Source organism: Vigna umbellata, chromosome 7 (genome assembly GCF_029865625.1).
Source record: "Vigna umbellata cultivar VRB3 chromosome 7, Vumbellata_1.0, whole genome shotgun sequence".
Taxonomy (NCBI): Eukaryota; Viridiplantae; Streptophyta; class Magnoliopsida; order Fabales; family Fabaceae; genus Vigna; species Vigna umbellata.
Genome location: NC_142171.1, coordinates 20,021,968 through 20,047,615, shown reverse-complemented (window position 1 = coordinate 20,047,615; position 25,648 = coordinate 20,021,968). Strand labels below are relative to the sequence as shown.

The following is a 25,648-nucleotide window of genomic DNA, read 5'->3' as shown; positions in this document are numbered from 1 at the left end:
GTTGGACTTTCTGTACAAATTCCAAATTTCTCTCGGGTAATCGTTTACAGGGGTGCTGTAAACGATTACCAGAGCCCTTTTTGAACACTCTCACTCATTCCTTGCACAGCTTGCTCCACCAACTCATGGGGGGTCTCCCCACCCTCCTTGGCCTCACATCACATCACCATCCACCCTCTCCCACCACTGGAACACCTGCACAGGCCTCAGACACTTGCAGAAGTGCCTAAAAGTCACTTTTTTTGCCAATGGTGACCTGTGTTCATCTGACTGAGTACCTGTGTTGGACTTTCTGTACAAATTCCAAATTTCTCTCGGGTAATCGTTTACAGGGGTGCTGTAAACGATTACCAGACCCCATTTTGAACACTCTCACTAATTCCTTGCACAGGTTGCTCCACCAACTCATGGGGGGTCTCCCCAGCCTCCTTGGCCTCACATCACATCACCATCCACCCTCTCCCACCACTGGAACACCTGCACAGGCCTCAGACACTGCCAGAAGTGCCTAAAAGTCACTTTTTCTTCCAATGGTGACCTGTGTTCATCTGACTGAGTACCTGTGTTGGACTTTCTGTACAAATTGGCAATTTCTCTCGGGTAATCGTTTACAGGGGTGCTGTAAACGATTACCAGACCCCTTTTTGAACACTCTCACTAATTCCTTGCACAGGTTGGTCCACCAACTCATGGGGGGTCTCCCCAGCCTCCTTGGACTCACATCACATCACCACCCACCCTCTCCCACCACTGGAACACCTGCACAGGCCTCAGAGAGGTGCAGAAGTGCCTAAAAGTGACTTTTTCTTCCAATGGTGACCTGTGTTCATCTGACTGAGTACCTGTGTTGGACTTTCTGTACAAATGGGCAATTTCTCTCGGGTAATCGTTTACAGGGGTCCTGTAAACGATTACCAGAGCTTTTTTTCAGCAGTCTCACTCATTCCTTGCACTACTTAGTCCCCCTACTCATCACGGGTAACTCCAACCTTCTTGCGTTCACATGAATCACCAACACCCATCTCCCATCTCCCCACTCGGAAATTGATCAAATCCTTCGCATTAATTACGATTAATTTTAGTGAAAATGCTCTCGTACTTTTCAAATTTTTATTATAATGCTGCGTTCATTTTTCAATCACTAATTTTGTCATTATAACAAACACAAACGCACAGTAAAAACAATTCATTTCAGAATCCAACCACTATTCTTATTACAAACACATACTGTACATTGTCAAATAACATTAGGTACATATTTCCACATCTTATACATGTCAAAATTGTCAAATAACATTAGGTACATATTTGAACATCTTATACATGTCAAAATTTGATAATTTCTTAGCAATCCTAGACAATGCCGTATAGATGTAGGGCTTCCATTCTGCTAGTGTTCTCGTTGTCCAGGATCCAGTCACACACATATTGCTTTCTAATCCCAAGCAGCTCCGCCTGAAACCAACATTTTCCACATTACAAACCAGGACATACAACAATATTATCAAACACACAGTTCCAACTTACAGTTGTATATTCAGGCATGCTTTTCCCGTTGTATTTTTCATCTCCATCCCAGATTTCCATTGCTTTCAACATTATTACTCCACAATCATGTCTGAAATAATATACCCACAACATCAGATTACTTTTGCCCATATACATCACAATATCGTCCGGCACTACAGTTCAAGAAACTTACAAGTTTGGTTGGGATGGGATATTTGCTTGTTTAACTGTCAAAGGAGCAATACTACCTTCCGGTATATTCATCAGGATGCAAAAAAACCGTGCCATATTTTCAGCCTACCAGTTAACAAAAACAATAAATACTTAAACAATGCAGGGTTATGTCATAATCACACGGTAATCAACAATGAAAGATGTCGAATCTTACAACGGCTGTGTCTATCCTTTTGCGGTCTCTGATCCCCTTCCCCAATGAATCGATCACAAAAATCTCCATTGACCTCAACTTCACTGAATAACACCACCAGTGATCATCGTGGACAAATGGCAGAAACAACTACAAAAAATATAAACAATTTCAGTAACACATTTACAACCAAAAGTCGACAAGATTTGGAAATTCAAGGTTACTCACAAAGTCCGCCGTGGGTAATTCTTCAAGTCCAAAATGATCGGAACGAAAATAAGTGTTATAGTTATGAAGCGTGAATACATGGCGATTCTGTGGACGTTTCCTATAATCTGTAAGAATATGGTGCTGTGGACAATTTCAAAATCATCAATAAAAATTCGATCAAAAATACTTTCTTCAATCATAAATATGACACAATATCAAATTTTATTTACCGAGTATAACGGACTAAAATGAAACCTCTTAACAACACCGGACAACCTTTTCTCAAAGTACATAAAGACCGTACAAGCAAATAACACCACCTACACAAAAAAAAATTTTCACATTACTAAAATATACTATAACATGAAACACAACCAAATGTGACAATACTAACCATGTTATCAACGTATTTGAGTGGGGCCAAAGTGTAAATTGAAGTCGTGCTCAAGCTTTGGCCAATTATCTCGCTTACAACCCTAAACATACAAATATTACTCAATCACAAACAATACATATTCCTCAACCACAACTACAATTCATACCACATACCTGTGTACGTTCATCTCTCTGATGCTGACTGCTGTATACAATTGGTTTGCATCAACACTAGTGCTTGGATCACCAACAAAACTCCGCAATGGGGGTATAGCCAATGGCACCACCTCTGGTTCTCCTTCATCAGCATCGTCTTCTATTTCAATAAAATTAATGTTACCAACAGTTTCATCATCCCCTCTTACTTCAGCATGTGCACCTAGGGGGTCATCAACTTCATTTCCATAACCTTCTTCTTCTCCCCCAACTTCAGCATTCTCCTCACCTCCAACTCCATGTCCATCACCTTCTTCTTCTCCCCCAACTTCAGCATTATCCTCACCTCCAACTCCACCCCCAACCTCTTCATCAGTGGCACATGCATCTTCTTCAAAAAAGTTTGGAGTTTGATAAATTTCAAATAGCTCCCTAGTCAAAACTCCAATCTTGGCATTCAATGCTCTTATATGTTCGTTATTTTTCCTCAATCTCTCCTCCGCACCTGCTTCCCATGCCCCGTCATCAGAGCTTTCTTCTTCATCATCGTCTTTGTCAACCTTGGATCCTTCACCCAAGGATCCTTCGTCATCCAAGTTGAAAGCTGCACTGATTTCCGGCCTATGACGATCTTCATTTCGTATATACCACTCCATATTTAACTGCACCAATAGCACACAACAAATTCAGACAAAATACACAATCCATTTTAACATACAAAATAACGAAAAACAAAACACTTACATCTCCGGTCATAAAAATATTTTCAATTTTTTCGGTCCTTGATTTAAACGGGAACCATCTCATTATGCGCGGGAAAAACCGGTGCGAAGGATGACCATGCAAAGAGAGTCTCTCAACCGCCCAAGCCTAAAATATCATAAAATTATTTCATCAAACATAATTCACAATGTTCTGCACTACATCAAAATAGTGAACTACATATCATATTACCTGCAAGACTGCCACATTGCCACTGAGAGTGACTGACTGGGGGATACCTGCTCCCATAATTTTCTTCTTACATTTATTTAAATTCTCTACAATGTGTTTATGTACACCGGTGCACCAATCATATAGACACAAACGGTCTAAGTCATCTAACACTCCAAAAGGCATGTTACAAACATGCCTTGATTTCCTAGGGAAATAGAAAACAACCAAACAAACTAATATATATAACCTACACACTACATCGACTTCAATGTTTTTATCATGAACAATGACATTAAACATGTCTGTCAAGTCCTTCAAACTGATGGTTTTTGATTGGAACATTTCACCAACCAATCCACCAACTACTTCATCAAAGGGTATCTCTAAACCACCTATTTCTAAACCTAAGCTCATCAACACATCAACAACTCTAAAGGGCACCAACTTTTGACTAACTCTAAAACTGTTATCATTTCCAACCCACCTGCTAACCATAACCTTCAATAATTTTAAATTCACCTCCACAGGGTTATTAATATTCACACACCACATAAATGGTGTCATCCTAATCCGATCCACATGACACTGTCGGAGTAAACGATTCATTTCAATTATGATCGATGAATCCATCGAAATAAGAAGTCGCCACTACAAAAAAAATCATAAAAATTTATTACTAACTACAATCCGTAAGATAATTAAATAATATATAAACAAAAAATTTAATTTTTTTCTTACACTTGCTTTTTTCCCTTCCATTGCAACGGCCCTAACAAGACAACATTCCACACTCAGTTATATCATTCAACTTAACGAAACGCCAAAAACACAATGTCAAACACAATGCCAGGACTCGCCCATTTTTACTTACACCAATAAACGTCCGTACTACAGTAAAGATTGAACGACTGAGAGAGCGACAGACCGTGAGAGCGAGAGACCGAGAGACCGTGAGAGCGAGAGAGCCAGACACCAGGACACCGAGAGAGCGAGAGACCGTGAGAGCGAGAGAGCGAGAGAGCGAGAGACCGTGAGAGCGAGAGACCGTGAGAGCCAGAGAGCGAGAGAGTGAGAGAGCGAGAGAGCGTCAGAGCGAGAGAGCGAGAGAGCCAGAGAACGAACGTCTTCCCACCCTAAACCGCCAAACCCAATTCTTAAAATTTTCACCTGCAAATCCCAAACTACCCCTCGCCCCGTAACCCTTTCTCTGTTTTAATTTGAAATTACTGAGCCAATTAGGTGCTGACACCTGGCGTTGTCAAAACAGTGTCAAAAAAACGTTGTCGAAATAACATTTTCCTTGTCAAAATGGGTCACCCCAAAATCACGTCTCATTTTATTGATGATCAGGTCCATGATATACCCATTTTTTCTCTTTCCAATTGCCACAAAATTATTATCATCTTAAAACTAACTTATCCAGTGTACTTAAGTTTATATTTTTCTAATAACATATGTCATATGTCCTTGTTCACTTTTTTTTTTCTTATGACAAAAAATAAAAAAGTATTACTACAATAATTATTAAAATAAAAAAGCATAAAAAAATTAAAAAATTACAGTTTTGCATTTGTGGTTTATGATTTGGGGTCTCGGGTTACAGTCTAGAATCTAGGATTTAAGGTTATGATTTCTACAAACGTCATCTAACAAGCTCAACTAAAGATTTTTTAGAAGTCCAACATATGATTTCTTTTATAATCCACAACTAAGACAAGGTTTGAAGCCCAAAACAAGGATGAAATTGAGACTAGAGGAGCCCATGAGACCACTGGAAGAAATGTAGCGGTTTTGTGGTCATCCTAGTATGGTGTGTGGACCTCACACACATGACTGAGCTGTGTAGAAGGGTAGCATGTGGTGGCTGTGTGGAATTTGTAGCCTCAATGCCCACTATGTTTGTTGCTGAACGAGGTGCACCAAATCTAGAGGTCAGCGGTGGCAGGGGGCAACCAGAAGCGATAATGGAGAATGGATAGCCGTTACCTCAATGACCACCACAGTTGCTTCTTGTTGGATGAGGTGCACCAGCTATGGAGGTCGGCAGCTGCAGAGGGCAGCCAGAAGTGATAGTGGACAATGTATGGATTAAGAATAAACCTTGAGAGAGATCTCTCAGCCGATAGAAATACAAAAGCTTGTCTTCATTATTTACTGGTAATGTCAGCCATACTACAATTACTAATTACACAAATCACAGAGATTTCACCAAACAAATCACTTATACAAGCAATGGACCCCATTTCACTCCATATCTCTAGAACTCTTTCACTCTTCATCTTCATCTTCACCCCATTTTTCTCAAGAGTAGATGCAAAACATAAACATCCAAAAATTTTGAGATTTAAATAAGTAGGAGGTGAGCTATAGAGCAGATCATGGGGGGTTTTGTTATTAAGAGTGGGAGTAGGTAACCTATTTACAAGATAGACTGCATGACTAACCGCGTAGGACCAATATGCATTGGGTACATTAGACTGAAAAAGTAGGCCACGGATAACGTTTAAAATGTGTTGGTGTTTCCTTTCAATAACAGAGTTTTGCTCAGGAGTCTCAACACAACTTCTGTGGTGATTAATGCCATGTAATTTGTAGAAATCCACACACTTAAATTCAGGACCATTATCAGACATAATAGTCTTAATCCCTTTGTTGAACTGATTTTTAATTTTAATAACAAAGCTCTGCAATAAATCTCTAGTTTGACCTTTATTATTCATAAAAAAAATCCATGTGTGTCTACTATAGTCATCAACTATGGTGAGAAAATATTTATGCCCATGAACAGAGATAGTGTTAAAAGGACCCCATATATTACAGTGCACAATATCAAAGCATTCAGCAGTAGTAGAAGTACTCTTTTGAAAGGACAATTTTCGTTGTTTAACATAGTGACAGGTATCACAAACAGTATTATAACCTAAACTAACATAGGGAAAGTTCTCGCATATTTGTTTCATGACCCTGTCCCCTGGATGGCCTAACCTATAGTGCCACAGGTTTACATCAGTTTTCTTAAAAGAAAAAGCATTCCTGGAAATATTTCTTTGATCGGGTTTAGGGAAAGCCTGCAGATAATAGAGCCCTCTCCAAGAATTAGCATATCCAATCATCTTCGAAGTATGGTTCTCCTTTATTTGGCAAGTCTTAGATGAGAAAGTTAGATTACAATTCAAGTCTTTAATAAGACTTTGAACTGAGATCAAATTGAAATAAAAATCAGGAATATGTAAAACATTAAAAATGATGAGGTCCTCAGAGAATTTCACAGTACCAGCATGTCTAGCAGTGAGGGTAGTATTGTTGGGCAATCTTATAGAAATAGGTTTAATTTCATGGTATGTTATAAAATTCATTTTATCATGTGTCACATGGTCTGTGGCACCAGTATCTATTATCCAGGAAGAATTACCTTGCTTGTTTTCAATATCATTCCTCTGAACTTGATTAACTTTGTGAGTGGGCTCATCTTCTTTGTCTATCATTCGGAGGAGCTTCTGCATCTGTTCTACAGTGATGGAGCCAAAAATGGTTCTTATTTGTAGTCTGCGTTTTCTGAACTCCTTCGGGTTAAGTGGTGTTCTGGCAAGAATTGGCAGAGCTCCATTCGTTCTTTCTGTCTTGACTCCCCTCTCCTTTCTTGTACCAAGGTGGATACCCATGTTTAGAGTAGCACTCATCCACAGTGTGGTTCATCTTGTTGCAATAGGAACACTGTTTGCCATAGTTGGGATTTCTACCTCTTCCTCTTCCTTGGCCACGGGACCCATAGCCCCTTCCTTGTCCTTTCCATTGATTGTTTTTGTCAGCAGTGCTGGCCAAAACTTTAACATCAGCAGACCCAAGCTTCTCCTGTCTCTCTTGCTGTATAATAAGGGAAAAGACCCGATTGATGTTTGGGAGGGGATCCATTAACAGAATATGTGTCCTAACTGTATTGTAGGATTCATTCAATCCCTTTAGAAAGCATATCACGTGCTCCATCTCTTTGTATTTCAAGAAGGTTCTTGAAAGATCACAACTGCAAGGTATCTTACAAGTACAGGTGGGTATGGGTCTCAAGAACTCCAACTCTTCCCAGAGAATCTTTAAATCAGTGAAAAACTGACTCACTCCTCTTTCTCCCTGTCTAATGGAATGTATGTCTTGAAGTAAGTCCAACATCTTGAAATGATCACCCTTGGAAAATCTTTCTTTTAACTCATCCCATAATTCTTTTGCGTCTTCCACATATATAACACTCTCAGCTATTTGTGGAGAAAGAGTCTTTGTTACCCAAGACAATATCATCATGTTGCACCTTTCCCATGCATCATATAGGATGTCATCCTTTTGGGGTTTCTTTATTGACCCATCAATGAATTTAACTTTGTTCTTGGATAGCAAAGCTCTTCTCATGCTTATGCTCCAGGATGAATAGTTATTCTCACTTAAAGTTTGAGTGATGAGAGTGAGACCCGGGTTCTCTCCCGAGTGTAGGTAGTAAGGGCTGGATGGGTTGTTGAACTCTGCCAGTTCCATGGAGGTTAAAGACACAGAAAAAAAAAACCCAGAAATATAACAAGAATATCAGCAGGGGTAGTGGAAGAGCAGGTACTAGACCTGCTCTGATACCATATTAAACTGTGGCCCAAATGGTATGAACAGTGGGACGGCCCAACGACCCATGGCCCACAACGTGGATAAAGCCATCAGAGTGAAAAGTAACTATGTAAACGTGGCAAATGGCTCTGTGAGAAAAGAAGAGAGAGAACGGAGAATCCAGTGGCTTCTTCCCTGGAGGCTGAAGAAGATGATGACGGCACGGTGGTCCGGCGGCTTCAGACGGCTAGAGTGCAAAAGAGAAAAATGGAGAGAATGAAGAGACAAGTAAGTAAAACTAAACCTTTCTTGCTTTCAATATTATTGCTTGTTATCACTGTGTTTCATGTTCTGTGTTACAAAGACGTAAAGAAGAGCTCTATTTATAGAGCTCTTGAAAACAGAAAACAGTTAGGATAATAACAGAAACTAAACCTAAAGTTGTAATGGACTTCGGTCCATATTACAGTAAAAGGATCAATTAATTTGATTCTCAACAATTTGGCACTAAAAATATTTAGTTTATTGACTAACTTCTATAAAATTACTTACATAAAATTGTTTGCTGTGAAACCCTGATAAATTAATATATACAAATCCATTCTCTGATCACTTTTAAATGCGCTGTGCCACGTCAAATTCCACTCTCTTCCTCTCTGCATGCACTAATGCCATCTGTCACGGTGGAAGCTTCCAAAAGCTGTAGTGGAAATCAGGTGGCAGTATGTGAGTGCACCATTGTTTGACGAGGAAGAGAAAAACAATTTCTCTGAAAACACTTCTCTTCCTTCCATGCAATCTTCTTCTTCCTCAAGAAATTCTGGCCTTCCATCTTCTCTGTATTCTCCCTGAACTCTTTCATATTCTCTCTAATATAACTCACCTTCATCTCCTCCAATCTCATTTCAGACACCGTAGGAAACCTCTCTGCACCGTGAGCATTCTTCTGAACCAAACAGAACTGAGAACTGAACTGGTAAGTTCTTGTCTCTGCACCTTCATCTATTTAGTTCATGCGAACCAATTTCTGGTTGCATGCATGAGTTATAGGTCTGAACCTTATGTCATTTTGGTTTATTAGATTTAGTGAGAATCTTGGAGTGACTCGTTGGGTAGAAAGCCGTGAGAGCACTAGAGAAACCATAAGCATTTTGGGAGTTCACTACTAGACCAGGTAAGGGAAGCTTTAGTAATTTAATTTAATACTGGTTTGATGTTCATGACAGTAATGAAGTGTACTAGATGTCTGAAATGCATGAAATATTTGATGTTTGAGTATGTATGAAAGAGCCTGTGGCACTGGTTGTATATGAATGATAATGTGTGAAACTGTATGTTGATGCTGATATGTCTGCACTTGAAAATGGATAATTCGGGTTGATGAGATGATGAATATTGTTGGATTTTATGCAGAATGTGTAATATATGATTTGGAATATGATTGGAGTCTGGATTTATGAGATGACAATATGAATTCTGTAATGTATGAGATTTATGGTGAAGATGAAATTTTAAAGTTCTAATCATATGAAAACTGTGAAATTATCTGTTTGAAAAATCTGGAAATTTTTATCTTCTCTGATTGATCTTGTACGCTCGTTATCGAACGGTCTTATACCGTTCGGTTTCCCTGGAACATCACTTAGCATGAGGATTCTTTCATTTGGAAAGGACTCTGATTAAGAACGAGCGTTATTGGTAGTTAGGCGTGAGCGTTCGGCTTAGCCTAGCGTGTCCAATTATTGAAAATAAAGTGAAGTATAGTTAGGACGCTCGGTTTTGGTTACCAGCGTTCGTCATAAGTGGCGCTTAGTATTATACTGAGCGTTCGTCCAAATGAACTCTTGGTCTTAGATTGAGCGTTCGTCCTAGATAGCGTTTGGTCTGATACCGAACGTTCTTTCAAATGAGCGTTCGTTCTATTTGGTGCTCGGTCATTGACCTGGCGTTCGTCCTAAGCAGTGTTCAGTTTCTACTGAACGCTCGTCCTTATCATTGCTTGTAAGCGAACTTCACAGCGTTCGTTCAATTTATTAATTAACGTTCGGTCTTTGACTGGCAGTGTTTGTTTCCGAATTTACTAATGCTCTGATTAATTATTTGAAATCATTTAAACTGTAATGGTCCTTTTCATTTAACCTCAAGTCTTTATACTTAGAATTTTCCTAAGTATTATTTGGATCTTTTAGACTCAATTTCAATTAAATTAGTCAATTGTCTCAACGTCTGTGAATGAATAATGGTGCATTTCTTTTGTTCAGAAACGTGATAGCAGTGTACTGTAATACAATCCTCTGAATCTATTAAATGATAAACTTTGTTTAAATTAAGAGAGTGGAACATAGAATGAAAATGTGAATAAGAGAACTGGTTAATATGTGAGAATGGTATTTGAATGAATTTTATGGGATTGGATTGTGAATGAGCGTTCCAAGGAGGAACGTCTCCATGATGTGAATATGAGAAGTAGTGTAGTATGACCATGGTAAAGCTGCTGATGGCTGTTCATCCTGATATTCCGTGAGTGCTCATCCTCATGTAGAGGGGAGTAGGTCATGCGTGGGAATGGCAGGAGGCCCTAGTCCTACTGAGTACTTTGGACTGATAGGGTTAACCTTGGGTGGCAGCTGATGGACGGTTCCAGTTACCACACCACCCGGGTGCAAGAACGCCTGTAGATACATGGCTTCATACAGTTCGGACAGTTGTCATTTATGAGAATTTGGATGAGTTATATTATGCTTTGTGTATGTACTGTTATTGGTTTGTACGATTGATTTTATATGTTAAAGTTTATGTTGGTGATATGAATTAAATTACCTAAGCTTACCCTTGCATTTTTCCTTGTGTTGTCTACTGTTTCTGTATGTCCGTCTTGTCAATGCAATGATCATCCGTTGTGGATGTGAGCAGATGGTGAGGCTCCTCTGGAAACAATGCTGGAAGAAGAAAATTTGGAGGATGCCAACTTGGTAGAAGTTGAAGTTAAAGCTGAGCAGTAGAGTGCTCGTTCCGTAGTAGCTGATAGGTTTTCTGTACTGTATTTTGGAAGTCCTGTATGTAGTTTTGCAGTACTGTTCATCCAGAATTTGTTATAGTTTTGATAGATCCTGAACGCTGTAATTATAGTACGTTCGGTTTTTAATTTTGAGCAGCTGTTGTAAATATTAAGACTGCACTGTAATTTCTGTAAATGTGATTAGTTCTGATTAATGGTAATTACTATTTATTGGGATGTTACATTTATTGGTATCAGAGCAGTTTTGTTCTTTCAAGGACATGTAGGGTTATGAGTACACTATACTTTCGTTGTGTGCTTATTGTGTGTTGATGAGTTATTATTTTTAACTCTTGAACATAACTAACTTACGTTTTCTCTGATCCAGAAAACGAATGGCGCCTAGACTTCCTCCCCCACCTCAGCCAAACGAGGCTGACACTTCTAGCAACACCAGAATGTTGGAGACAGTCATCGATAGGCTGCAACAGCAGAACACAACCTTAATTGAGCAAAATGCTGCCTTAATGAGGCAAAACCAGGAAGCACTGAATAGTTTGGAGGCCTCACGTATCAGCTCTGAAGCAACTCAGAGGCAGTTGATGGACCTGCTGACCTCTACTAGAGGCACACCAGGAGCCTCTTCTTCTAATGCTGCACCTAATGCCGAATGGAGTTTGGAAAGCTTCTTGCAGCACCACCCTGCAAAGTTCAATGGAAAAGGACTTCCTGATGAAGCGGATCAGTGGCTTAGAGATATGGAGCGGATCTATGATGCGAAGAGGTGTCCAGATGACAATCGGTTGGCCTTTACAGAATACTTATTGACTGGTGAAGCTAGTCACTGGTGGACAAGCATGAAAGCCATCCTGACTGACGCGCAGAATCCTATTAATTGGGAGGTTTTTAGAGCAAAATTTTACGAAGAGTATTTCCCAGACAGTGTGCGTTTTGCTAAGGAGGTGGAGTTCCTTCAATTGGTGCAAGGCAGTATGTCCGTCTCAGAATACACCAACAAATTCAAACATCTTGTCCGTTTCAATACCATGGCTACCAGTGAAGAATGGCAATGCAGGAAGTTTGAGAACGGGTTGAGGAGTGATATGAAAGTATTAATATCCTGCCTGTGTATCAGATCTTTCCCTGCTATGGTTGAGAGGGCAAAGGTGCTTGAGAAGAACATTGCTGAGGCCGAAAAACATAAGAAACAACAAGTGAGTAGGGGTCCGGTTTTGTCCAGAGGTGCATCAAATGTGAGAGGGTCCCCATATACTCGTCCCACTCAATCCTCTGGCGGATCACAAGCTTTGGTCACTGTTGGCCAATCTGGACAGCCGAGAAGCTTAACCTGTTATCAGTGTGGAGGACCACACTATCGGTGGGCTTGTCCACAGTTGCCAGGAGGAAAATATTGTACTCGTTGCAGACAGAATGGCCACTTGGAGAACGAGTGCAATATGGGAGGACGTGCGGCAATGAGGCCGCCGAACACTGGGAGAACCCAACAAGGGAGAGGTGGACGTGCGCAAGCCACAGGAAGGGTGTACGCAATCACTGGTGCTGAAGCTGCTCGATCAGGTACACTCGTCACCAGTACTTGCATGTTGTATGGAAAGCCTTGCTGTGTACTGTATGACTCGGGGGCAACTCATTCCTTCATCTCGAAGGCGTGTGTTGAGAAACTGGGAATAGTGGAGAGTGAATTACAGTTTGATCTGGTGGTGTCAACCCCAGCGGCTGGTGGGATCAAGACGTCTACAGTTTGTGTAAGATGTCCTATAGAAGTTGAGGGGCGTAGATATAAGGTTAATCTCATTTGCTTACCCCTTCAAGACTTAGAAGTAATTTTGGGGATGGATTGGTTGGCTACCAATCGGATCCTCATTGATTGTGGGAAAAAGGAGTTAGTCTTTCCAGATGAAGAAGAGGAAGAATTGTCACTAACTCTCGGTCAGTTGAAGGAGGACATCATGGAGGGAGCAAGCTGTTTCTTGATCATGACGTATGAAGACAACGAGGTAGAGTATTCGTCCAACAATGAGAGCAGTAGAGGACGAATGGTAGTAGATGAATTCCCGGACGTCTTTCCGGATGAAGTCCCTGGTCTACCTCCCATTCGTGAGGTTGAATTCACGATTGATCTTGTAACTACTGCTGCACCAATCTCAGTTCAACCTTACAGAATGGCACCAGCTGAATTATTGGAACTCAAGAAGCAGATTGAAGAATTGATGGACAAGAGGTTCATCCGTCCAAGTGCTTCACCTTGGGGAGCACCTGTATTATTGGTAAAGAAGAAGGATGGCAGCTCCCGTCTTTGTATTGATTATAGACAACTTAATAAGCTGACCATCAAGAACAAGTATCCTCTTCCAAGGATAGACGACCTGCTGGATCAGTTGCATGGTGCGTGTGTGTTTTCTAAGATTGATTTACGTTCGGGCTATCATCAAATTAGAGTGAAAGAGGAGGACATTCAGAAGACTGCATTTCGGTCTCGCTATGGCCATTACGAGTACGTGGTGATGCCCTTTGGAGTGACAAACGCACCTGCAATCTTCATGGATTACATGAACAGAATTTTCAGGCCGTACCTTGATAAATTTGTGGTGGTATTTATTGATGACATCCTCATTTACTCCAAGAGCGTTGACGAACATGAGGAACATTTGAGGATCGTCTTGAGCGTGTTGAGGGAGAAAGAGTTGTATGCCAAACGTTCAAAGTGTGAATTTTGGATGAAGGAGATCCAATTCTTGGGGCATGTTGTTTCTGCTGGTGGTATTGCAGTGGATCCAGCCAAGGTGAAAGCAGTGCTGGATTGGGAGAGCCCACGTTCAGTCACGGAGGTTAGAAGCTTTGTGGGGCTCGCGGGTTACTATAGGAGATTCATTGAGGGATTTTCTAAGATAGTAGCCCCTCTGACTTACCTCACTAGGAAGGACCAGCCTTTTGCTTGGACGGATCGTTGTGAAGAGAGCTTCCAGGAATTGAAGAGGAAATTAACGAGTGCTCCTGTGTTGGTCATTCCAGACACGGCCAAACCTTTTGAAGTGTATTGTGATGCATCGTATCAAGGTTTGGGCTGTGTACTGATGCAGGAAAAGAGGGCAGTGGCTTACGCTTCCAGACAGTTGAAAATCCATGAGAAGAATTACCCCACACACGATTTGGAGCTGGCAGCAGTGGTGTTTGCTTTGAAAATATGGAGACATTACCTGTATGGAGCAACGTTTCAAGTGTTTAGTGATCACAAGAGTCTCAAGTACCTCTTTGATCAAAAGGAATTGAATATGAGGCAAAGGAGGTGGCTTGAATTCTTGAAGGATTATGAATTCGAACTGCTGTATCATCCTGGGAAAGCCAATGTGGTTGCGGATGCATTGAGTAGGAAGGCAGTAAGGGTCTCGGCAATGATGGTTAAGGAGCTGAACTTGGTGGAGAGTTTTAGAGATCTAAGGTTACAGTTCGACTTAGGAACGAACGTTATCAGGTGCTGTAACCTTAGAATTTCCAGTGATGTGTTTGACCGAATTTGGAAGAAGCAACGTGAGGATGAAGAACTGGTGAAAATTTTGAGCGTGCTTGGTACAGATCAGGCCAAGGAGTTTAATGCTGGGACGGACGGTATGCTACGTTACCTTGGTAGGACGTGTGTTCCCAATGATGGCGAACTGAAACGGATCATCCTGGAGGAAGCTCATCATAGTCGTCTTAGCATACACCCTGGTATGACTAAGATGTATCAAGACCTTCGTTTATCCTTCTGGTGGCCTGGTATGAAGAGTGACATTGCACGTTTTGTGTCCTCTTGCTTAACTTGTCAAAGAGCCAAAGCTGAACATCAAAGACCAGGAGGATTACTGCAGCCATTGGAAATCCCAGAATGGAAGTGGGACAGCATCTCCATGGATTTTGTGACTCATCTGCCACGTACAGTCCGAAACCATGATTCAATTTGGGTGATTGTAGATAGATTGACTAAGAGCGCCCATTTCCTGGCTGTTAATTTAAAGATGTCCGTGACAAACTTGGCCAAATTATACGTTAAGGAGATTGTTAGATTGCATGGAGTTCCTTCAAGTATTATATCAGATCGGGACACGAGATTCACATCTCGTTTTTGGCAGTCATTGCAAGGAGAATTGGGAAGCAAACTGCAAATGAGTTCTGCTTATCACCCTCAGACGGATGGCCAATCTGAACGAACCATCCAGACTCTTGAAGACTTGTTGAGGACGTGTGTTATAGATCATATGGGAGTATGGGATGAAGTTCTGCCGCTTGTTGAATTCACATACAATAACAGCTTTCAAGCAAGCATAGGAATGGCACCGTTTGAAGCTCTTTATGGAAGAAAGTGTAGAACTCCTTTGTGTTGGTTCCAAGAAGGTGAGACTGCATTAACCGGACCTGAATTAATCCAACAAACAACCGAGAAGGTGAAATTAATTCAAGAACGATTGAAGACGTCTCAAAGCAGGCAGAAATCGTATGCTGATAAGAGAAGAAGACCCTTAGAGTTTGCTGCTGGAGATCACGTGTTCCTCAGGCTGAATCCAATCACTGGAGTGGGGAGAGTTCTTCGTCCAAAGAAGCTATCACCTAAGTACGTTGGACCTTATCAAATTCTGAAGAAGATTGGATCAGTTGCGTATGAACTGGCTTTACCACCTCAACTGTCCAACCTTCATCCAGTCTTTCATGTTTCACAACTCCGGAAATATATAGCTGATCCATCACATGTACTGGAGTTAGAAGACATCCAAATTCTCCCAGACAGGACACTGGAGATGCAACCTGTTTGTGTGGAAGACAGCCGCACCAGACTCTACAAAGGCAAAGAAGTTCGTCTAGTAAAAGTGGTGTGGAATGCAAAGACTGGTGACTCAACATGGGAGGTTGAAGAGGCTGTGAGAGAATTATACCCGCACCTATTTCCTGGTAAGCCTTAGAATTTTCGAGGACGAAAATTTTTTTTTAGTTAGGGGGAATGTGAAACCCTGATAAATTAATATATACAAATCCATTCTCTGATCACTTTTAAATGCGCTGTGCCACGTCAAATTCCACTCTCTTCCTCTCTGCATGCACTAATGCCATCTGTCACGGTGGAAGCTTCCAAAAGCTGTAGTGGAAATCAGGTGGCAGTATGTGAGTGCACCATTGTTTGACGAGGAAGAGAAAAACAATTTCTCTGAAAACACTTCTCTTCCTTCCATGCAATCTTCTTCTTCCTCAAGAAATTCTGGCCTTCCATCTTCTCTGTATTCTCCCTGAACTCTTTCATATTCTCTCTAATATAACTCACCTTCATCTCCTCCAATCTCATTTCAGACACCGTAGGAAACCTCTCTGCACCGTGAGCATTCTTCTGAACCAAACAGAACTGAGAACTGAACTGGTAAGTTCTTGTCTCTGCACCTTCATCTATTTAGTTCATGCGAACCAATTTCTGGTTGCATGCATGAGTTATAGGTCTGAACCTTATGTCATTTTGGTTTATTAGATTTAGTGAGAATCTTGGAGTGACTCGTTGGGTAGAAAGCCGTGAGAGCACTAGAGAAACCATAAGCATTTTGGGAGTTCACTACTAGACCAGGTAAGGGAAGCTTTAGTAATTTAATTTAATACTGGTTTGATGTTCATGACAGTAATGAAGTGTACTAGATGTCTGAAATGCATGAAATATTTGATGTTTGAGTATGTATGAAAGAGCCTGTGGCACTGGTTGTATATGAATGATAATGTGTGAAACTGTATGTTGATGCTGATATGTCTGCACTTGAAAATGGATAATTCGGGTTGATGAGATGATGAATATTGTTGGATTTTATGCAGAATGTGTAATATATGATTTGGAATATGATTGGAGTCTGGATTTATGAGATGACAATATGAATTCTGTAATGTATGAGATTTATGGTGAAGATGAAATTTTAAAGTTCTAATCATATGAAAACTGTGAAATTATCTGTTTGAAAAATCTGGAAATTTTTATCTTCTCTGATTGATCTTGTACGCTCGTTATCGAACGGTCTTATACCGTTCGGTTTCCCTGGAACATCACTTAGCATGAGGATTCTTTCATTTGGAAAGGACTCTGATTAAGAACGAGCGTTATTGGTAGTTAGGCGTGAGCGTTCGGCTTAGCCTAGCGTGTCCAATTATTGAAAATAAAGTGAAGTATAGTTAGGACGCTCGGTTTTGGTTACCAGCGTTCGTCATAAGTGGCGCTTAGTATTATACTGAGCGTTCGTCCAAATGAACTCTTGGTCTTAGATTGAGCGTTCGTCCTAGATAGCGTTTGGTCTGATACCGAACGTTCTTTCAAATGAGCGTTCGTTCTATTTGGTGCTCGGTCATTGACCTGGCGTTCGTCCTAAGCAGTGTTCAGTTTCTACTGAACGCTCGTCCTTATCATTGCTTGTAAGCGAACTTCACAGCGTTCGTTCAATTTATTAATTAACGTTCGATCTTTGACTGGCAGTGTTTGTTTCCGAATTTACTAATGCTCTGATTAATTATTTGAAATCATTTAAACTGTAATGGTCCTTTTCATTTAACCTCAAGTCTTTATACTTAGAATTTTCCTAAGTATTATTTGGATCTTTTAGACTCAATTTCAATTAAATTAGTCAATTGTCTCAACGTCTGTGAATGAATAATGGTGCATTTCTTTTGTTCAGAAACGTGATAGCAGTGTACTGTAATACAATCCTCTGAATCTATTAAATGATAAACTTTGTTTAAATTAAGAGAGTGGAACATAGAATGAAAATGTGAATAAGAGAACTGGTTAATATGTGAGAATGGTATTTGAATGAATTTTATGGGATTGGATTGTGAATGAGCGTTCCAAGGAGGAACGTCTCCATGATGTGAATATGAGAAGTAGTGTAGTATGACCATGGTAAAGCTGCTGATGGCTGTTCATCCTGATATTCCGTGAGTGCTCATCCTCATGTAGAGGGGAGTAGGTCATGCGTGGGAATGGCAGGAGGCCCTAGTCCTACTGAGTACTTTGGACTGATAGGGTTAACATTGGGTGGCAGCTGATGGACGGTTCCAGTTACCACACCACCCGGGTGCAAGAACGCCTGTAGATACATGGCTTCATACAGTCCGGACAGTTGTCATTTATGAGAATTTGGATGAGTTATATTATGCTTTGTGTATGTACTGTTATTGGTTTGTACGATTGATTTTATATGTTAAAGTTTATGTTGGTGATATGAATTAAATTACCTAAGCTTACCCTTGCATTTTTCCTTGTGTTGTCTACTGTTTCTGTATGTCCGTCTTGTCAATGCAATGATCATCCGTTGTGGATGTGAGCAGATGGTGAGGCTCCTCTGGAAACAATGCTGGAAGAAGAAAATTTGGAGGATGCCAACTTGGTAGAAGTTGAAGTTAAAGCTGAGCAGTAGAGTGCTCGTTCCGTAGTAGCTGATAGGTTTTCTGTACTGTATTTTGGAAGTCCTGTATGTAGTTTTGCAGTACTGTTCATCCAGAATTTGTTATAGTTTTGATAGATCCTGAACGCTGTAATTATAGTACGTTCGGTTTTTAATTTTGAGCAGCTGTTGTAAATATTAAGACTGCACTGTAATTTCTGTAAATGTGATTAGTTCTGATTAATGGTAATTACTATTTATTGGGATGTTACATTTGCTTACACTAAATAATATTTTGAGTTGAAAACCTAAAGATAGTTTTTATATTGTAAAAAAATAACCTAAAAATTTGACAATAATTGACGATTGTCTCTTTATGTTTAATCAAATGATTTTAAATTATGGGAAAAATATGTTTTTAGTCCTTAAACTATCAAGCGAATTTGTTTTTAGTCTCTCTTTCAAAATAAGGTACATTTTAGTCCCTCTTTCAAAATAAGGTATATTTTAGTCCTTCTATTTAAAAATAAAACGTTAATTTTTTATCCTTCCGCTGTTAATTTTGGAGGACCAAAAATTAAGGTTTTTTTGAAGGAGGAGGACTAAAATGTACTTTACTTTGAAAAAGGGACTAAAAACAAATTCGTTTGATAGTTTAAGGACTAAAAACCTATTTAATCCTTAAATTATATATTAGGAGTGTGAAAGTGAATCAACTTAAGTCATGATGAGTGAGTCTGTGTGAGTTAAGTTGATTATTTGATCAAACATTAATATAAAAATAGTATAATTTAAAATAAAGTCTCAACATATATAATTGGATAAACAAATAAATTAAGCATTTAAATTATTAACATATATGTAACATCCCAATAATACAGTAAACACCATATAGTAGAATTAATTACATTTAATGATAAACCAAATCAGTCTTAAATTAAACAAGAGTACGATTTTGGCCGAACGGCCTTACATAGATTGCTAACTACTATTGAACCATAAGAGAGAGATTTCAAGACCGAACGGTTTACAAAGTCATTTAAGAATTTAAAAACAAAAGGCGGACGAACGACAACCTAACCAAAATAAACCACTACAAGCCGAACGTCCTATAATTCAGTCTTCACCTCGACTTCTACTAAGTTTTCTTCCTCAAAAATTTGGTCTTCCAACGCCTCTTCCAGCAGTGCGTCTCCTTCTGCTCACATCCACACGGATGATCATTGCATTGACAGGACGGACGTACAGGTACAAGACAACACAAGGAAAGAACACAGGGTAAGCTTATATAATTTAATTCAATACATCAACATCCAATTTAAGCATACCAACAATACATTAATATATCAACATATAAATAATCATCCAAAAACTCTCATAAGACAGACTGTCCGGACTGTATGAATCCATGTATCTACAGGCGTTCGTGCACTCGGGTGATGTAGTAACTAGGAAACACTCAACAGCTGCCACCCGAGGTTAGCCCTATCAGTCCAAAGTACTCCTAAGGACTAGGACCTCCTGCCATTCCCACACATGACCTACCCTCCTCTACATGAGATGAGCACTCACGGAATATCAGGATGAACTGCCATCAGTAGCTTTACCACGTTCATACTATACAACTTTCCACATTCAAATCATAGAGTCGTTCCTCCTTGGAACGCTCGTTCAAAAGTCACCATCGCTTATTCATCTCATATACTGTTTGTTCAATATCATTCTTCATCCAAATCTCATTTTCATCTTTCATTATACTTTCATAAAATAACGAACGTTCAATTAATAATATACGAACGTTCAGTCCTCTTCATAATGAGGACAAACGGGAGTAAAGAGAAAGATAACTTTCGCTTCAGAACCGAATAAATTTGAATACAATTAAACATCACTTTTGATGAACGTTACTTACCATTGGAATCAGTTGAATGAACTGACTCTCGGAAGATTTTATCAATACTCAAGAATAATTTAAGTACAGGACTCTAGGCAGGATCCAATGGATAAAACCACCTCAAGACGATTTCAGAACCATAATGAGAATAATCATATTTTAAGACCGACTGCCAGTCAATGACCGAACGCGGTAAAAGGAATTTTCACTGAATTTGGACGAACGCTATTACCGAACGTTCAATAATTAAAGACAAGTACGAGCGTTCAGTATAAGACCGAGCACTACTTCGAACGTACGCTAGGTGTAAGACCGAGCGCTACTTATTACGAATGCTAGGTATAAGACCGAGCGTTACAACTCTTTGAATCACAAGGTATATATATATTACTTTATTTCGAATATTACTGTACAATTGTTATGAGCCGAACGCTCCAAGATCATTATTTCTAAATGAGAACACTCGTTCTCAACTAGAGTTCCTTCCAAATGAAGGAATTCCACTTTAATCAGATTACTGGAAAACCGAACGGTAGAAGACCATTCGATGACGAACGTATATAATCATAATAAAAAGTTCATATTTAAATTTTATAACTATTCCAGATTTCCACATACCAGTTCATACTTTATACTTCACATCAAATATAATTTCCAGACTTTATGGCAACCACATTAATATTTCATGCTTCGATTTAATACACATTTTTCACATTCATACACTTCAGACATATCAACTAACATGATTCATACATGTACTGGATACATACATACACTCATTCTGTAACATGCAATCAATTTCAACGAGCATACAACCGCATACGAATTAAATTAATAAGCTTCCCTTACCTCTAATATGAGCGTTCGTCCTAGGTTTGCAACTGGACTTGTCAACTATATTTTCCTTCTACCCGCAACACTTACTACTCTAAAAATCAATACAAAGACAGATGAAAAAGGGGTTCAGTATCAAATCTTAAGAACTCATGCACCTAGAGTTGAGTGTGCATGTTCACTAGAACGAACAGTGGAAGGAAGATGAACTTACCGGTTTCAGAATTCTAAGGTGTTCGGTTCAAACGAAAGCTCAGGACGCCGGGAATCCTTCTACGGTGCCTGAACAGTGACCGAAACAAGGTAGAGTGAGTTGCAGTAGAGAGAAGATGGAGTTTTCTAGAGAGAAGGTGGAGAAAATGCAAAGTCTGATTTTTGAGGAAGAAGAAAAGTGCTGTAGAGAGTGGGAAGAAGGTTTTTCAGAAAATCAGTTTTCTTCCCAAGTCAAACGGACGCACTCTCACATATTAACACCTGTCCTCCATTATTGACTTCAGAACATTCCACCGTGACACTTGGCGAGGAGGCAGAGAGAATGAAATTGCGTTTTTAATGCACTGCATTTGGAAGTAATTAAAGGGATGTGACAGGTGATTAATGGTGTGCATTTTCTAAGGTCTTACAATATATTATTAAATAACATTCTAATTTTTAAAAGATCAAATTCTCAACCTCCATTATTAAAAGTAATTAATAATTATAATGAAAAAGTTAAAAAAACGATAAAGGTTAATTGGTGATTATAGATGAACTCATTATCAACTCAACTTGAATTTGTTTAACATACGAGTTAAATGAGTTAAATTTAATTTGATTCAAAATTTAAAAAACTCAAATTTTTTTTCTAACTCAATCAACTTAAACCTACGATGAATTTGTTAATGAAAACATAAAAAAAAATGTATCTTTAATAATGTAATTATGTAAATACTGTATTTTTTTAAGTAAAATTTCCTATCACAACATTTTACAAAAATAGACTTATTACTTAAAATAGTTTCATTCATTGATGTGAATATAAGTGGGGGAGATTTTAATAAATAAACTATTTTGAAAAAAAAAGGAAAGTCTTGAAAAACTTCTATGAACTTGATTCCAATTTAGAAAAGAATAAAAGACATGCAAATTATTAAAAATATATTATTTTTAAATGGTGAGAAACATGTATATGTAAGATGTTACTCTGGATCTCATCTATGTAACATCCCAAAAAAATTCACACTTTAATAATTCAAAATTTAAATATTGTAATAATACATTTACAGTAACCCCGTAATCTCACACTTAAATCTATACTTATGTTTTAAGCTCAAATTTAACTGCAAATATAAGATTGAATCCTTCTAATTTGTTCTTCCATCTCTTTCTTCATTTGCACAGATCACGCGACAATCCTTCATCTGCTCCCGTATAACGAATTATTTATGTACCAGCCAACTAACCCATTTTTGAATTAAAGAAGGTATTAATAAAGCCAGAGTGAGAACATATCGGTGTTCACATAGCCAAGAAGGTAAGTTGAATTCTGTCACCAGATAAAAAATTTCTATCATGGATGACATTGGTGAGACTTACACAGCAACCTTTACTTCAGAAGCAGAGGCATTTGCATACAGAGGGTGGAGAACATGGCCTTCCTTAGGCTCAACATGCCGTTCAAACTTCACCAATCCCTCTTTCAATGCAAACAGAGTATGATCTTTCCCAAGTCCAACATAGTTTCCTGGATGAAAACGAGTGCCACGTTGTCGAACAATGATATTTCCAGGTATCACCCTCTGCATAGTAAGAGAAGAGTTACATCATAAGTGAATGAAGTCAATGAACCATATTCAGAACATCTAGATTCAGTTCTCACTTCCTCTACCTGCATGGCAATAATTAGTACTAAAAAGTGTAGAAAAATACCTCCCCACCGAATTTCTTCACTCCAAGGTTCTTGGGTTTTGAATCCCGTCCGTTCTTGGTAGAACCAACAGTCTTTTTGGTAGCCCAGCGCCTGAACACCATACTCAAACCTTCTCCAGATACATCTACAATAGTGGGTCAAAAAATCATTAGTCTAGATTACTTTAGAAAGACATCATACAGTAGCCAATATAGGATAATGAGGTTATACCACTGGTGCTTCTATACACAGGAATATTTGTCACAAGTTCCTTGACATTCAATCTTCTATAAAATGACGCTGCAAAATTCATGGTGTTTTCTATGTGACAGAGACACAACCTGAGACAAATTAGAACACTGGAAATTTTCAAAAAAATGTGAAACAGATTAATTATGACTGGTGCGCTTGTGGTCACCAAACACCAGAACTAATCGGTTGTGGCAAGATCAGAGATAATCAGAAATAAGTTGGCCATACAATTCCACTGTCATATGATCATTATAACGTATTTATATATTTAATAAGCAGACAAGGATTTATAATGAGTACAGGCCAATTTCATAAAAACAATGAAACATTATTTCAAGAAATCAATCATCTGCAGGCACAGGAATCTCCATGCCATCCTCATCTGTGGTGATAGTTCTCTTCTTTAAGTACACTAATAAATTGCGTAGAAATTTAGTTTCTATTCATTAGAAACTAGAATATGTCAAATTAAAGTTTCAAGTAAAATATGAACAGATTGATTAAATATAGCAAATTAAGTGAATATTAGTTACACAACTCAAGAAATCTAAATTCACAAAATAAAAATTAAAAATATTCTATATACAACTGATAAAAATTTTTAAGAAAATAATATATAGAATTGTATATGTTCTGAATATATTGCGTGTCTAATGTAGACCAAATGTATTGGTTGGTGTGATCTAAAGTCAACCACCTAAGCTGAACTTCAACGTGAATAAGTAAATGTTTTATTTAACTTCCCCTTTTCTTAGTGTCCTAAACTTTTGTCTTGGCTTTGATGGCAATGTTGCACCTTTTCAATGATCTAAACTGAAAAAGTGTTGTGGGATATTTCCATGCGCTTTCACTGGTTGAAACTCCATTGGGTAGTCTGATGCTGGGGATGATATGCACCCCAAAGAAAAAAGAACAACCCCTCCTTGGTAAGATCATTTATCAAACCCCATCATAGGAATTTACAAGAAAGAATCCTTTATAGTATCATTCATATGAAACAAAGCTTATGATATGAAGGAAAAAATGAATTATGAAGCAAGGCGTATTTTACATTGTACTCTGTTAGCTTATGCTTATGATATGTCCTTTTGTTATTTTTTTATTCTCAATATAATTATTCTTTTCCCCTCAATTATAAATCTTACATCCACATATTACTGTTCAACAGCAATTGGTCGCCCATTACCATGCTGGAATTACTTTGAAGAAAACTCATTCATGGAGGGAAATTAAAAACCGAACTACATTGCATACAAAACCGAGCAAGACAGGAAATTAAAAACACCTTTTTGTGGTTCCTTCGGCCTTCGCAGCACCAAGTTCTATGTCTCAGCTTAAACCGCAACACAGCAGCCACAATCGATGCCTCGTCAAAATCCAACTACGTCTTCCCAGACGAACCAAAAATGGGGCAATGAAAATCAAATCAACAGAGATTAGGGTTCAATTTTAAAGATTTCTAACCATTACAGATTACCATAAACATGAACGAACAGAAGAATCACTTACCAGATTTAGGGCTCTAGAGAAGAATGATTTACAGCTGCAGAGAAGAGACGATCCAGAGGGGAGGTGACTGAAGGTTTGAGACGAAGGTTTGACACGAGAGCTGACTGAAGGTTGGAGAGGAGAGGTGAATGAATGGTTGATGAAGGATTGATGAAGATGACTCCACAGAGAAGAAGGTTCTAGAACAAGAGAGTTCGAGAGAGAGAACAGAGTTCTAGGGTTCGAGAAAGAGGGGAAAATGCTTCTTCAGAGTGTGATATGCAGCTCCAGCATCCACTGTCATATGATCATTATAACGTATTTATATATTTAATAAGCAGACAAGTATTTATAATGAGTACAGGCCAATCTCATAAAAACAATGAAACTTATTATTTCAAGAAATCAATCATCTGCAGGCACAGGAATCTCCATGCCATCCTCATCTGTGGTGATAGTTCTCTTCTTTAAGTACACTATACAGTAATAAATTGCGTAGAAATTTAGTTTCTATTCATTAGAAACTAAAATATGTCAAATTAAAGTTTCAAGAAAAATATGAACAGACGGTTGCCTTGATTAAATATAGCAAATTAAGTGAATATTAGTTACACAACTCAAGGAATCTAAATTCACAAAATAAAAATTAAAAATATTCTATATACAACTGATAAAAATTTTTAAGAAACTAATATATAGAATTGTATATGTTCTGAATATATTGCGTGTCTAATGCAGACCAAATGTATTTATAGCATAATAC

General features: G+C 38.7%; 3 protein-coding genes across 3 annotated transcripts; all 3 read right to left on the bottom strand.

Moving 5' to 3' along the window:
- Positions 1–1,277: 1,277 nt before the first annotated feature.
- On the bottom strand, positions 1,278–3,853 carry LOC148195365 (uncharacterized). Its single transcript, XM_088095516.1, has 10 exons — positions 3,572–3,853; positions 3,362–3,487; positions 2,636–3,279; positions 2,481–2,562; positions 2,317–2,406; positions 2,105–2,227; positions 1,898–2,026; positions 1,703–1,806; positions 1,528–1,618; positions 1,278–1,455 (listed from the first exon to the last, which is right to left on the bottom strand). The coding sequence occupies exons 1-10, from the start codon at positions 3,851–3,853 to the stop codon at positions 1,354–1,356; spliced, it is 1,773 nt and encodes a 590-aa protein (XP_087951642.1). The 3' UTR covers positions 1,278–1,353.
- Positions 3,854–7,123: 3,270 nt separating this feature from the next.
- LOC148195364 (uncharacterized) lies at positions 7,124–8,074 on the bottom strand. Its single transcript, XM_088095173.1, has one exon. The coding sequence runs from the start codon at positions 8,072–8,074 to the stop codon at positions 7,124–7,126; it is 951 nt and encodes a 316-aa protein (XP_087951299.1).
- A 14,294-nt stretch (positions 8,075–22,368) lies between these two features.
- Positions 22,369–25,330, bottom strand: LOC148195363 (uncharacterized). Its single transcript, XM_088093824.1, has 5 exons — positions 24,907–25,330; positions 24,683–24,784; positions 23,377–23,486; positions 23,166–23,290; positions 22,369–23,035 (listed from the first exon to the last, which is right to left on the bottom strand). The coding sequence occupies exons 3-5, from the start codon at positions 23,456–23,458 to the stop codon at positions 22,829–22,831; spliced, it is 414 nt and encodes a 137-aa protein (XP_087949950.1). The 5' UTR covers positions 23,459–23,486; positions 24,683–24,784; positions 24,907–25,330; the 3' UTR covers positions 22,369–22,828.
- Between the last annotated feature and the right edge of the window lie 318 nt (positions 25,331–25,648).